Genomic DNA, 12384 nt, shown 5'->3' on the forward strand with positions numbered 1-12384 from the left:
TTCAACAACCGTACTAAAAATAAGAAACAAAGGGACTGTTTGCTCTCTTTAGTGAAAGCAAGGGAAACAGGAAATAGTCAGCTTGTACCGTTGATTATCCTCTGACTTCAACAAAATATGGGATAACTTACTTAATAACTCTCCATGCCACCATGTCATGGCTGTTGAGAAGCATACACGCACATACATAGATACAGTTATCTTTTCAAATGTTAAGAATTACACATTTACAAAACTTTTTATTGCTTATTTGCACTAATACCAAACCCGACAGCATGGTTTTAAGAAGTGACCACTTTAATGTAAAGTTTTATTCCAGAAGTAATGCTGGGCACAGCTAAAGACAGAATTTGATTTGAGTTTATGGGTGTAGGAAAAAAACCCTCCATACACAGGTAACTTGCAATATTTTGTTTGCCAGAATCGGGCAAATATTTAAATGTTTTCAATGCACTATCTGAACAGTAATTCATGTTGTCTTCCCATCACTTAGTGAGAAAAACATATATGGATAGTTGTGCATGTAACATCTTGTTCACTATGAAATGTGAGCTCATTATTTGCAGGATAGGAAAACATAGTAAACCAAGCACTGTTTCTTGGCCGTGAGCATGTAATATGGTTTGAGAGACATCATCTATGATAGGGCACCTTTCTAACTGAAGCATCTCTTTAGATGATAAACCCTGCTCAGGAGAATAGTCTTAAGAACCTCTTAGGCATATTTATATCTTAACTTTTCCACTCAAAAGGAGCATAACTGATAGATTCCGAGTTCCACAGTCTCAGACCAGAAGGGACTTCTCAAATAATTCCTGAGCTCTTTGTTTATGGGTTGGGGGTAATTTGTTCAGTGCCTTCTCAAAAGCGGGAGGAGGACTCAAGGCTAGTGCTGTGATGTCCATCACACATATGGCTCTCACTGTGTGCAAAGACAGAGCTTGTTGTTCCTGCTTTTATTTTTATTTATTTATTTATTTGTTTAGCGGTACGCGGGCCTCTCACTGCTGTGGCCTCTCACTGCTGTGGCCTCTCCCACTGCGGAGCACAGGCTCCGGACGCGCAGGCCCAGCGACCACGGCTCACGGGCCCAGCCGCTCCGCGGCACGTGGGATCCTTCCGGACCAGGGCACGAACCCTTGTCCCCTGCATTGGCAGGCGGACTCTCAACCACTGCGCCACCAGGGAAGCCCGTTCTTCCTGCTTTTAAATTCCCTGACCTCATGGGCCTTGAACTGCTGCTTTCTCTGACCTGCAAGTCTGCCTCTATCCAGAGGACTCTCTCTGGCCCCCTGACCTTGATCTATTTCCTGCTTACGCTTTTGCTACCTGTGAAATGGGCCCTACTAGACTTTTGAACCAGTGCCCGCTCTATCTCGGATGCCTGCTAGACCACTCAATCCTTCTGAAAGCCAGAGAGCCTGGCTTGGCCCTTGTCTATCCCCCTCTCCCTGGCTGCTTCTCACTCTACAGCTTAGAGAAGTTATTCATTTCAAAAGCTAGGAAAGTTACAATTTACCTGCCAGTAAACAGAAGATGGTTTATCAACAGACTCTACCTTAATGACTACAAATGTTTACCTCCTGCTTTCCAGAATGCAAAGAAAATCTTGGAAATGTCATAATATCTTACAAACATTTGCAAAACAGATCCTTGTTCATCCGGAAAAGAAACAATTGTATTCGTTGTCTCTGACACAAGGAAAGTGTTCAGTGAGAAACATACAGATAGATGTACACACCTTACACTGAAATGAGATATGTTAATTAAAAATTGCAGTGGGCACTTTATTAAAAATTTATTTTACAATCTAGCCATTCAAAACATCTTGACATCAACAAATAGAGCAGCTTGACTATTGGAATCATAAGTGATTTATCTTGAAAAGATTATATTTGTAGCTGGATGCAAATACTTTTGATGGATATTTATATCAAAATTACTGGTTTTGTTAGAAGTATTTTAATTTCCCTATTTTTATCCCTGGAAAAAAATTAAAACAAGTATCTCAGTGTTCATTTTATGGATGAGATGGCCCCACTTAGTGTATTTCCCATGTTTGTCTGAATTACAGCTGTTTATCTTGCAACTTTACTTTAAGATAAATTAAATGCAAATGTAACTCTGTGAATCATGGGAATACCTGCCAGACCCCTTATTAATACCTTCACTTAAAAACCCCTGTGCCAGGGAGTCATTAATTTGCTAAAAGAAAAGTGCTAAAGCAGATCTTTGCCCACAAACATTTCTGAGATGGCCGCGCAATTAGTTGGTAGCATTCTGAGCCTCCTTTCAGACCCTGTGGCCCTTTGAGGACACAAGAAGGCTCCGATGATAACCTGGCAACCTAGGTAGAAACCCAGCCAAGTGAGAGTGTTTGAAGCTGTAGTTTGGCTGCCATAGTGTCGGCAAAAAGAAAGAATTCAGGCACCATGTCATCCAGTACAAAGGATAAAAACGGATTCAACCGGAAATTCAATGTGGCACCACATATGGGATACATGAGTGCGGTTATACAACAGGCCACATATTTTTTTTGAACAGTCTCCTCCATGTGATGCCGAGGACATGTGTAACCATCATAACGTCTCTAGGAATCTGTATTTAATTTGAGTTGGGGTGGTGGCAGGGATTGGAGATCTGAAGCTGCCACAGGTTTGTGGCAGATGGCTCTGTGTCAGCTATGACAAGCAGCCAGGCTCAGCTTCCTCTGCAGATTTTCTTTTCTCTCTGATCAGGTAAATATGGGCACACTCTGGAAAGTTCTACAGATTCTGCCTTAGGCTGCAAGTTTGTGACTTAGCCCCATCTGTCACAAATCTTCCCTAGGTTCTGCTGTAAGCAGAGACCTGAATTTACCGTGTAGGGCTGCCCAAGAAAAAGGAGCTATTTCACCCTGTAAGGGGGAGGGAGAGAAGAGAAAGCAATGAGGAAGCATTAACGACCCGAAAGACTAAAGCATGCTGAAAATTCATATTGCAAATTTGCATAATTTACATCAATTAGACTTCAAAAAGCCACCAAGTAAATGGTTCTCGAGTTTCAGCACCTCAGGAAATCCCAGTTTCTGATTGGTTTAAAGTGTAACTGTATTTCCAATCAATGGGGAAAGCTGCCTACCCCCTTTTTTTTTTGCGAATGGGTACATTTGACCGCACGCATATTTCCTGGTTTATGTTATGGATGACAGCTATTAGAAGTTTATCATCCAACTTTTAACTTTTATAAACATAAGATACACAACACTCTTAATACATGTTTTTGCGGATGTGAATTTTACTTTTAAGTGGTGAAGGCACAAGAGAAATGCCATTACTGTTACATGGAAATTATAAAGCACTTCAAGTTTACAAACGGGTTTATATTCATTACTTCATTATAGCAGGGCCTCAGGGGGAAAATGCTATTAAAAATTAAGAAAAAAAGAATTCTTCCAAGTTTACAGATGAATCATATAGAGGCCAAGAAGTTCACCTACAGCCAGGCTACAAATTAGTAGCAGAGAAAAAGAAGCAGCCAAAACCTCTAACTGATCTTAATCACCCCGAGTATATCTATTGTGCTAAAGAGTTTTTGCTTTTATTTTACTTAAACAAATCGAGGAAAAAGCAAGCCAAAACAAAATCAAGGAAAGACGTGAAGAAAGAGAGAGGGAAGAGTAGTGGGGAGGGAGGGAGAGAGATCAAGACTGAGAATTTGCCTTAAATTGTGCTGGTGCAAATGAGAGATTTTAGAAGTTCTAAAAACATCACGAGCTTTTAACTGTTCATTTTTAAGGAAAAAAGTAATGACTTTGGAGGCGTGTTAATACTAGTGAGTACCACCTTATTCACACCTCGAGTGGAAACTCAAATTAAAAGGGGGCTATAAAGTGACCAGTCTCTTGAAGGAACCTTAAAGTGGCTTGGCTGTGGTTCGGGGAGATATAGCCTGATATAATTAAGACAAAACCACAAATGGCTTTTCTGGGCACTGAGTCTGAATTGTAAGCTTAATCATTGTTTGGAATCACTTTTAGGCAGAAATCTGAAAATTGCCCTCTCCTCCAAATAACAGCAGGTTATAAAGGTTTCTGGAATGCTGAAGAACTTGAAGAGGAGAACAAAATAAAAATCAGCTGCTATCATCTGAAAAAACTTAAGAAACTACAGTTTACCCTCGTAAAGCAAAGGAAGGATGGCATCTCTTTTTTTTTCCCACACAGAATATCTCTCAATTTGTAAATAAAACTAAATGAAACATAGCGTGGGAATGAAAATCTATTCTGTTAGTCTGGGCAGTATATATTTTATACAACTGCCCCACTTGTACTCTTGTGCTATTTTTCAATACCGGTAACAAGGGGGTGAACATAAATTTTCTTCTAAAGCATTTTAAAATATAATGATCAAAGTTTCTCTAAAAGCATAAAGTACTGATCTCAAATATTTGTTGGGAACTTTCGGGAAGTAAATTCCCATAGTCAAAATGAGCCAAAAATTACAACTTCCCGGTATTAGACTTACTTCAGTTGTAAAAGGAAGCCCGATGTTAGTGTAAGAAGTTAATCCTTGGCTGATTACTTTATGATTACTTCTCGAATCTTGTGTTCAAGTTTGGTTTAGGAGTCATCAAAGAGCTCCCTATTCCAGATGAAGTGAAACCTACTTTATCTCTGTGGCAAGTGTTTGGCTAACGGGTCTAACCTACTTAGAAAAGGACGCGTCCTGAAAGTACAAGAAAGCTGCAGTCAACGGTAGAGCCTAGTGGCAAACTTTTTAAGAAATGGCTTTAGATTTTTAAAAATTCAGAACATGGTTTTTAAAATAATTAAGAAACAGTTTCTGCATGTATTTCTTTAAATATTTTAAGAAAAATGTGTGTGTGTGTGTGTGAGAGAGAGACAGAGCAAAAGAGAGGGAGAGATAAAGGGAACACACTTGCACGCACGTGAGGAATTTAAACATTTCAAGTCTGAAACCATTTCAGGTGAGAAGTCATGGGCACAGAGTTCTGTAGTAGGAAGAGTCACTTTAAGAAAAAAAAAGTATCAAATTCTGTTTCTGCTTTTCAGTTACTAGCATTCTGTTTCAAATCCTGCTTCAAGTTATAGCCCCCAAACTCTCACTCATATTGAAAGTATAATGTCTCAAGTGAGAAGAGAGCCAAGTGTTAGTAGCCTTATTCTAGTCATTAAATTTCTAAGTGTGAATCCATATGAAAAATCCTATCCTAAAGTGAACTCTACATGGTAAGTAGTTGAGATGATTTTAAAATGTAAACTTTTAACAACAGAAAAAGAGAGTAAGGTGTAAAAATGTAAAAGGAGCAAATTAAAGAATTCAGTGACATTCTATCCTTTTAGATCTTACAAGCATATGTTTTTAAAAGCAAAACAGCACTGTCCAAGGGAACAAATCTAAAAAAACCCCCCAACACTCTCTTTATAGTATACACAAAAGTCTCTTCCATTGCATAAGAGAAGTAGGCAAAAAGCTGCCTTGGGGGAAATAATTCTCTGGTATTTAGTGAGGGCAAATGTTACCTGATATGTGTATATTTATAAAGCATAAGGTAAAAAAATAGTGTAACTTATTATATCTTAATTATAAAGTTTTAGCAGGCATTCTTTTGCTGTTTTAGCTCTAAATCTTATTACAACAACCCAACTAGATCTGTGGTCCTTCCTGTGATTTCTACCAGTTTGTCCTGACAATTGCATTATAAAGCTCTTGATTACTTCTATTTCTTGGACTAATTTATTAATTTTTGAGATTAATTTTTGGATATTATGTCATCAAAATCTATGAATGAGGACATATATTAAAGTGTATAATAGATTTATAAGAAAAAAACATCCATGGTAAAAAAGTATGTAAAAGGAATTACATATATATATTCTCATAAATGCTTATGCGTGAAACACTAATTTATAAAACTTTGAGCTGGACCATTTTAGGATGCGTGGACTAAACATATATGTAAACCATAGTAACATGAAAAAACATTTAATGTATAGGCTATCTTTTAAGTTAGAGGAGGAACAATTTAGTATATTAACAGCATACCACTAAGCTGACATTCTTTCAAAGTTTTTCCAGAAGTTGTTGGTAAAATAAATAATTATAGCTATGTTACGGCAATAGCTGTATTAAAATATTTCAACTGGAGATCTGTTTTTTATTGTAACTAAAAGCAACCTGTTGCAGTAATTTTTGAAATGGTTAAAGATTTGCAGATGCAAAATAACAGGGATAATAAGGCCTACCTGGAAGCCAAATTAAAAACGGATAAATTTTGATGGTGGAAATACAATTATAAATGATTCACCATTTTCATCACAAGGTAAAAACATTCCTTCCTGCCCCCTTTTTTGTACCGATATGTGGTGATGGGTGATAACTCAAACTTGCGGTGGTAATCATCTCACGATATATGTCTGTCATTACTCTGCACGCCTTAAACTTATACAGTGCAGTGTGTCAATTATATCTCAATAAAACTGAAAAAAATATTGCCCAAAAATTCACCAGAAGGAAAAAAAAATCAATAATTCAACGGTAAACTCATTGAAAATAGCTTTGTGCCCTATGTAGAAAATGAATCCACTTGTGTTAATACATATTATTCTATTTCTTCACTTTCATAATCTGCACATTTTGATAGTCTGTCACGTGGGAAACTACTAAATTAATATTTTACACAAACAAGACCACGACTGAACTTTCAAAATTAGGAAATCTGGATGTAAACCTTGGAAGTCTGTTTTCTCTTTGAAGCTTCCCATGTATATGATACAATCGTATTGACTGAAGGAGTAATACTGAAGCCTGGAACTGTTCAGTCAGCATTTTAAACTATTATGAGCTACCTTCTGAACCATTGCCAAGTTAATAGACAATGAAAGATAATGAGCTTGAAATTGGGTGTTAAATTGCATTTTTGGTTCTTTCCCTTTTTCTTGAAGTTTAACTGTTTCCTGCAGAAACAGAGTCATGTTTTGATGTATCACTATGTAAATATGTATTTTAGGCCATGACAAGGGTAAGGAGAGAAAAAAGGCAGTGAACTGTATTTCATGTAGGAAGGTTATATATTAACACAGGAAAATTAAAATACGCTGGATTATAAAACTGCTAGATTGTAAACTATACTGGATTTATGTAAAATGAAGTTGCTACATTCAAAGAATATAAAAAGGTATATTACTCATGGCCTAGAGCCACCTTCAAAACTCATAAAGCAGATTTATCCCAGTTCAATTACTTAGACTTTTAGTAGGGTCTCTTTGTGTTGTTATTTCAACAATGTAAAATTCTTGATTCAAACAAGGGAAAAGAGATAATGAATGAGGGAACTGAATGATGATGCTATTTAAACTCTTTTCCTTTTGCCTTTGTCATTCAGAGAGGATACTGACAGTTTAATTCTAAACAAACTGAGGGTTTTTATGTAATTTTACTAAACTGGACAAAGGAAACATTTGATTCTTTGAAAATCATCTTTAAAGTAGTTAAAAAAATGAACACCAAACTTCATGAATGTCATTCACCCGAATTTTTGAGGACTGAAGATTTCCTTCTGATGGGAAGAAAGGCTTATCCTCCCTAGTATAATTGTAGAATCTTTCCTTTACTTCCTTTTAAACTAATGAGTTACATTAATCCAGGTTCATTTTTATAAGCCTCTTGGAGCTAAATGTAAAGGACAGTCATCTAAAAAACAATAAATTAAAAAAAAAGCATGTACCGTGCATTAAGTGCACGTATTTCATAAGGCCTAGGTTAATACCACTAGCATCCAGTTTAATTAATCCTTGTTAGTGTAACAACTAATATCCCTCCCTAGCATGTTTCCTTTAAACATTAGTATGTTAATTAAATGTTGTTTTTTTTTAAGATTTTTCTTTGTACTTCAATATGGCATTTATACCATGTAAATCTCGTCTCAATAACTACCTTATAGAGATGTTTTCTTACAATATCTGGTCCCTTGCAGAAATTCTGGAGCCTTTTTGAAAGCTGTTCAGGTGTAGAATACAGATATTCAGCTGCAGGAAAAACAGATACATTTTTAATGAAACAAAAACCTCAAAGCACACACTTGATATTAGTCACTTTACTAATTAAAAATGCATATTGCTCTGTGCCGCCTCGTGTTTTACATTATTTAAGCATGATTTTATAAGGTTACCTCAGCTCACAAGGATGTTTAATGCTAAATAAGACTGTGTAGTTGTGCTGTTTAGACATCTCCTTTGGGTGATTAAAATACATTATTCTAATGTAACACAATGCATATGTGATATATTTAGTGATGAGGATTTTTTCAAAGAACTAGTACGACAGCCGTATGTACCCTGTACAACAGTTGCATATTATTAACTAGTCAATTGTTGAAATAATTTGGTGTGACTTTCAGTCCTCAGTTTTTCTCTGTGTATATCATTAAAAAAAAATCTGTAAGCAATTGCAGCAACACTGACCTGCTTACAAAAATCCATCATTATGGGATGTGTATGCTAACAATGAAGAATGCTATTTGAAAACTTGCTTTTTTGTTATCTTAAAAGAACAGATGGTAAATATAAGCTTACTCTAATGTATTAAAACACATAAAATTTTCCTTAACACTAACATGTTGACTTGCCAAATAAACAATTGCTCCTGCCTAAGTTTATTTTCAAACTTTCTAATTCAGCGTGAATCATGTATTAAATCTCAACAAAGACGAAAGTACATTAAAGCAGCTACCTGGAAATATTTCGGGATAAACCAAATCTTTGGGACAGAGTGGGTAACAACCACAATACACAGCTTCCAACCTAAAGAGATTTTAGGAAGAGGATAAAAATATATTAAAAAGACATTACCATCAGAACCAGAAAATGGTTTTGTTTGTCTAAGTTAACAGTATGAGCCCAGAGTTAACTGGGATGAAGAATATGGTCGGCAGTACAATCCTAAAAGCCAAAGTTGTTCTTTTAAAAGATTTTATTAATCATATATGAATTTCATAGAACAGAACCAACAGCATATGTTTTGTTCACTGAATTAATCAAAGCGCAGCTCTGCATTTTTTTTTTTTTGTTTTTAAAATACTGTTTAACACATTTTATAATCAGCAGATAAACACATGTAACAACATGGTAAAGTATGGACAGCTTTTCTTAATAATGCTGCAAAGACCCAGAATGTTCATTTTTCAAAATGTTTAAATAAAATAGCAAATACTTTAACACTGTAGCTGTAGAAATCATCGAGGCACTTTTAAAAGCATCAGAAAAAAATTTACAATCTGTTGTGATGGGGCATTTTCATTTTAAGCTAAAGCTTCAGAATAGTTACTTATTAGGCAGGATATAGAACTATAGAACTAATAGAACTATTCCCCCCTTTTATTGAAAAACTCTCATGAAGATTACCTTAATGAATATTTTGCTTTCCTGACTCAAAATTCAGCTCATTTTCCATTTTATCCAAAAAGAACACTGCTATTATTAAACAAAGAAACAAGAAAGTTTCACTTTGTGAGAGGATTTCCCCAGGGACCACCTACCTATAGGAAGTTTTTCTTCATGTCATAGCGGTAAGGGTTAAGTACAAGAAAGGTATTGCATCTTGATGGCTGTGTTAGCCCTGCATAATGGCTATTGATCTGACATACAATAAACCTTAAAGATATCACTGTAATTTCTGTTGGCTAGGAATTATGCAGTGAAATTCAAAACACTCTTTAAAATATGTTTATTTTATGAGAAACTTTGAATTGCATCCAAAATGTTGACCAAAGGCAGAATTTTATTTTGAACTGCAGATTTTTTTCAACCCAAGAATAGTTTGAAGTTATGTCAATGTTTATACCTTGTTTATTTACAGCGACAAAGTACATGCAATTTAAGCTGTTTTTAAGTGGGTGATGTTTTCCCTATTTTATAACTGAAATTAGTTTAAATGAAAAGTATTTACTTTGAGCTGCAAAGTTTGGAAAAACACTGAGTTCAAAGTTTTGCTTAAGAACTGCTAGCAGTTACCAGATAACACAGTGGAAAGGCACAGGATCTAGTTACCAATGATTAATTTCAAAATCCAAACTAATATCTAATATTCTTTTTTACATAAATAGGGTATGTATAGAAATTCTTATCATAAGCACAGCTATAAAACTGCACTGTGACTGCATTATAAAACATTCACAAAAGTTTTGAGCACATAAACTGGGGATATTCTTTATGAACAAAAAGAAAATATGCACTTTATCTGAAGACACTCAGTTTTAAAATGCTTTGCCAATCGAAAAGCAAATACATATGAACATTCTCTTATAATTACATAAAATCAAAAGAGTGAAGTCACAGGCATTTCAGAAAGTGCACGTTATCTGCTTTTTAATAATGGATTTGAATTAGAGTGTTCTGTTCCCCGAAAGAAAACTGCAGGCCAAGTTACATTTTGAGTCATCGTATGAGCATGTACTCTGCCATTTCCAAAAAAACCTCTGCTAATTAAAATACAGTGAGAGAGGAATGGCATTATTTGATTTAGGAAGAAAAAAAATTTACAAATTTGGATTCCAACTTTTATTTGTAAATTATCTTCTTCGTGGTTATATTTCTAATTCATCAAGAAAAAAAACAATCACCATTTTTGGTTATAATTTTGACCTCTAAAATACTAAACCTTATTATACACATTATTTATATCAAGACTGTGTTTTAAAATATATTAAATTTGCCACAATATTTTAAAAGAAATTCATAAAATTCCTTCTAAGTTTCTCATATTTTGTTATTTTGAAGAAAATTATCATCTCATGACAGTAATACAATTATTCACCATTTCAATTCTTATGCACTACCAGTTAAATAATAAATAGGGTTCCAATTGATCTATTGTTAAAATGACTAGCAAATGACCTTTTTATTCCAATTAACAAATCATCTGCTAAATCTATGAATCTTAATATTCAGATCTATTCACTTCAGTTCATACAATTTATCTGCAAATAGTTGTTGGGCTTTTGATTCTAAATATAATTAGCTGATAATTTTGCTTGGCTGAATTACTTTTCTGGAGGGCCTGCAAAGGCTCTCAGTCGCATTATCTAGCAATAATGAATCTGATAGGTGAAATTTTTTACTGTAATGAGGATGAGACACAGTTGTGACACCTGAGTCTACTAATAACAGAAGACTGCTAATTATCGACAGCACTTTTTTGTGTGATGCAAGGAGAAAAAAAAATCCCTCATTATTAAAAAATAAAAAGTTACAATTATAAGTGACACCGGAGGAGAGTAAATAAAATGGAGTGATTAAAACATTGCTGCTTTAAGGGTGTTTTTAATTAAGTGGAAATGCTAATGTTGTCATACTTAGCAGATGGGATTAAAATTAGTTATTGTAAGTAACTCATATTTTATGTTATGGTTTCCACAGCATGTCTACAAGATCTAAGAAAGTGATACATTCCATAAGACATTTTAAAAATGAAATTCTCATACTCTTTACAACTCATAATAATGAACATCATGAATAAACTATTGAAAAAAATCCTGCCAAGGATTTTACCATAGTGACTTAACTAGCAAGGAATGTAGCCATAATGTACTGGACTGCTACAGTCTCACTGATGGTATGCCTTTGCTGATTGTTGCATTCCCTATTTCATTCACACTCAACAAAAACAAAAGTTTGGTACATGGGCATTTAGCCAACATCAAATGTGGTGTCAAGAAGGTAGGGCCTGGATACAAGGAAAGATCATGGCCACCCACTAAGGTGATGTTCTAAACTAAAACAGAGGATGCATCATGTAACTGCAGATAAAAACCTAATTGCACACTTTCTCCTACTTTATTTGTGTAAGAATTTCCATCTGCTACATCTAAAGATGTCTAAACTGTTAGTATCAAACCTGCATTCAGCTGCCAGCTGTGCACATTAAGGATTGCAAAACACTAAGTAAATGAGCCAGCGTGAAGCCGAGTGGTAGTGGTCCATCTGCCCAGGGCTGTGGGGATGGACCCCTGTACCTGGTCCTTTTCAGAGCCTGTCTTTGCTTCAGTGGGTAAGAAAGAAAATTAGCCACATTTCTAAGTGTCTCCATTTACAATACCCAATTTATCTGCATTTTCCTGGAGAACTTCTGTGTATCCGATAAGTATTCTTCTAGAGCAACTTAATGGAATTCATCTCTTTTTGAAGGTTCTTTGGACAAATTTTAATAAAGACCATTTAGAAAGTCTCTTCAATAGGTTGGCCTATTAAAGTTTCTAAACAATTCTTGGTGCTATTTTGAAGGAGATTTTTAAGTAATTCTTTAGGAAATTTATTTCTAAAAGGTATGGATAAGTCAAATGACTCTGACTGTGACCCATGTTTTAAAATCAGAAGACAAAGACTCA

The 12384-nt window shown here is 35.1% G+C and overlaps 1 protein-coding gene across 8 annotated transcripts in view; it reads right to left on the reverse strand.

Moving 5' to 3' along the window:
• Positions 1-1783: 1783 nt before the first annotated feature.
• Positions 1784-12384, reverse strand: part of GTDC1 (glycosyltransferase like domain containing 1) — a 385793-nt gene continuing 375192 nt past the window's right edge. For 4 of the 8 annotated variants that reach the window (XM_065880397.1, XM_065880393.1, XM_065880390.1 and 1 more), the window contains 3 exons: positions 8733-8803; positions 7938-8029; positions 2813-2896 (listed from right to left, as the gene is read on the reverse strand). In XM_065880397.1, coding sequence (XP_065736469.1) covers positions 2813-2896; positions 7938-8029; positions 8733-8803 — 247 coding nt within the window. Of the gene's footprint in view, positions 2897-7937; positions 8030-8732; positions 8804-12384 lie in introns of those variants that run through there. The other 4 variants (XM_065880395.1, XM_065880391.1, XM_065880389.1 and 1 more) reach the window with 3 other exon arrangements.

The sequence above is a fragment of the Phocoena phocoena genome, chromosome 7 (assembly GCF_963924675.1).
Source record: "Phocoena phocoena chromosome 7, mPhoPho1.1, whole genome shotgun sequence".
In the NCBI taxonomy this organism is placed as follows: domain Eukaryota; kingdom Metazoa; phylum Chordata; class Mammalia; order Artiodactyla; family Phocoenidae; genus Phocoena; species Phocoena phocoena.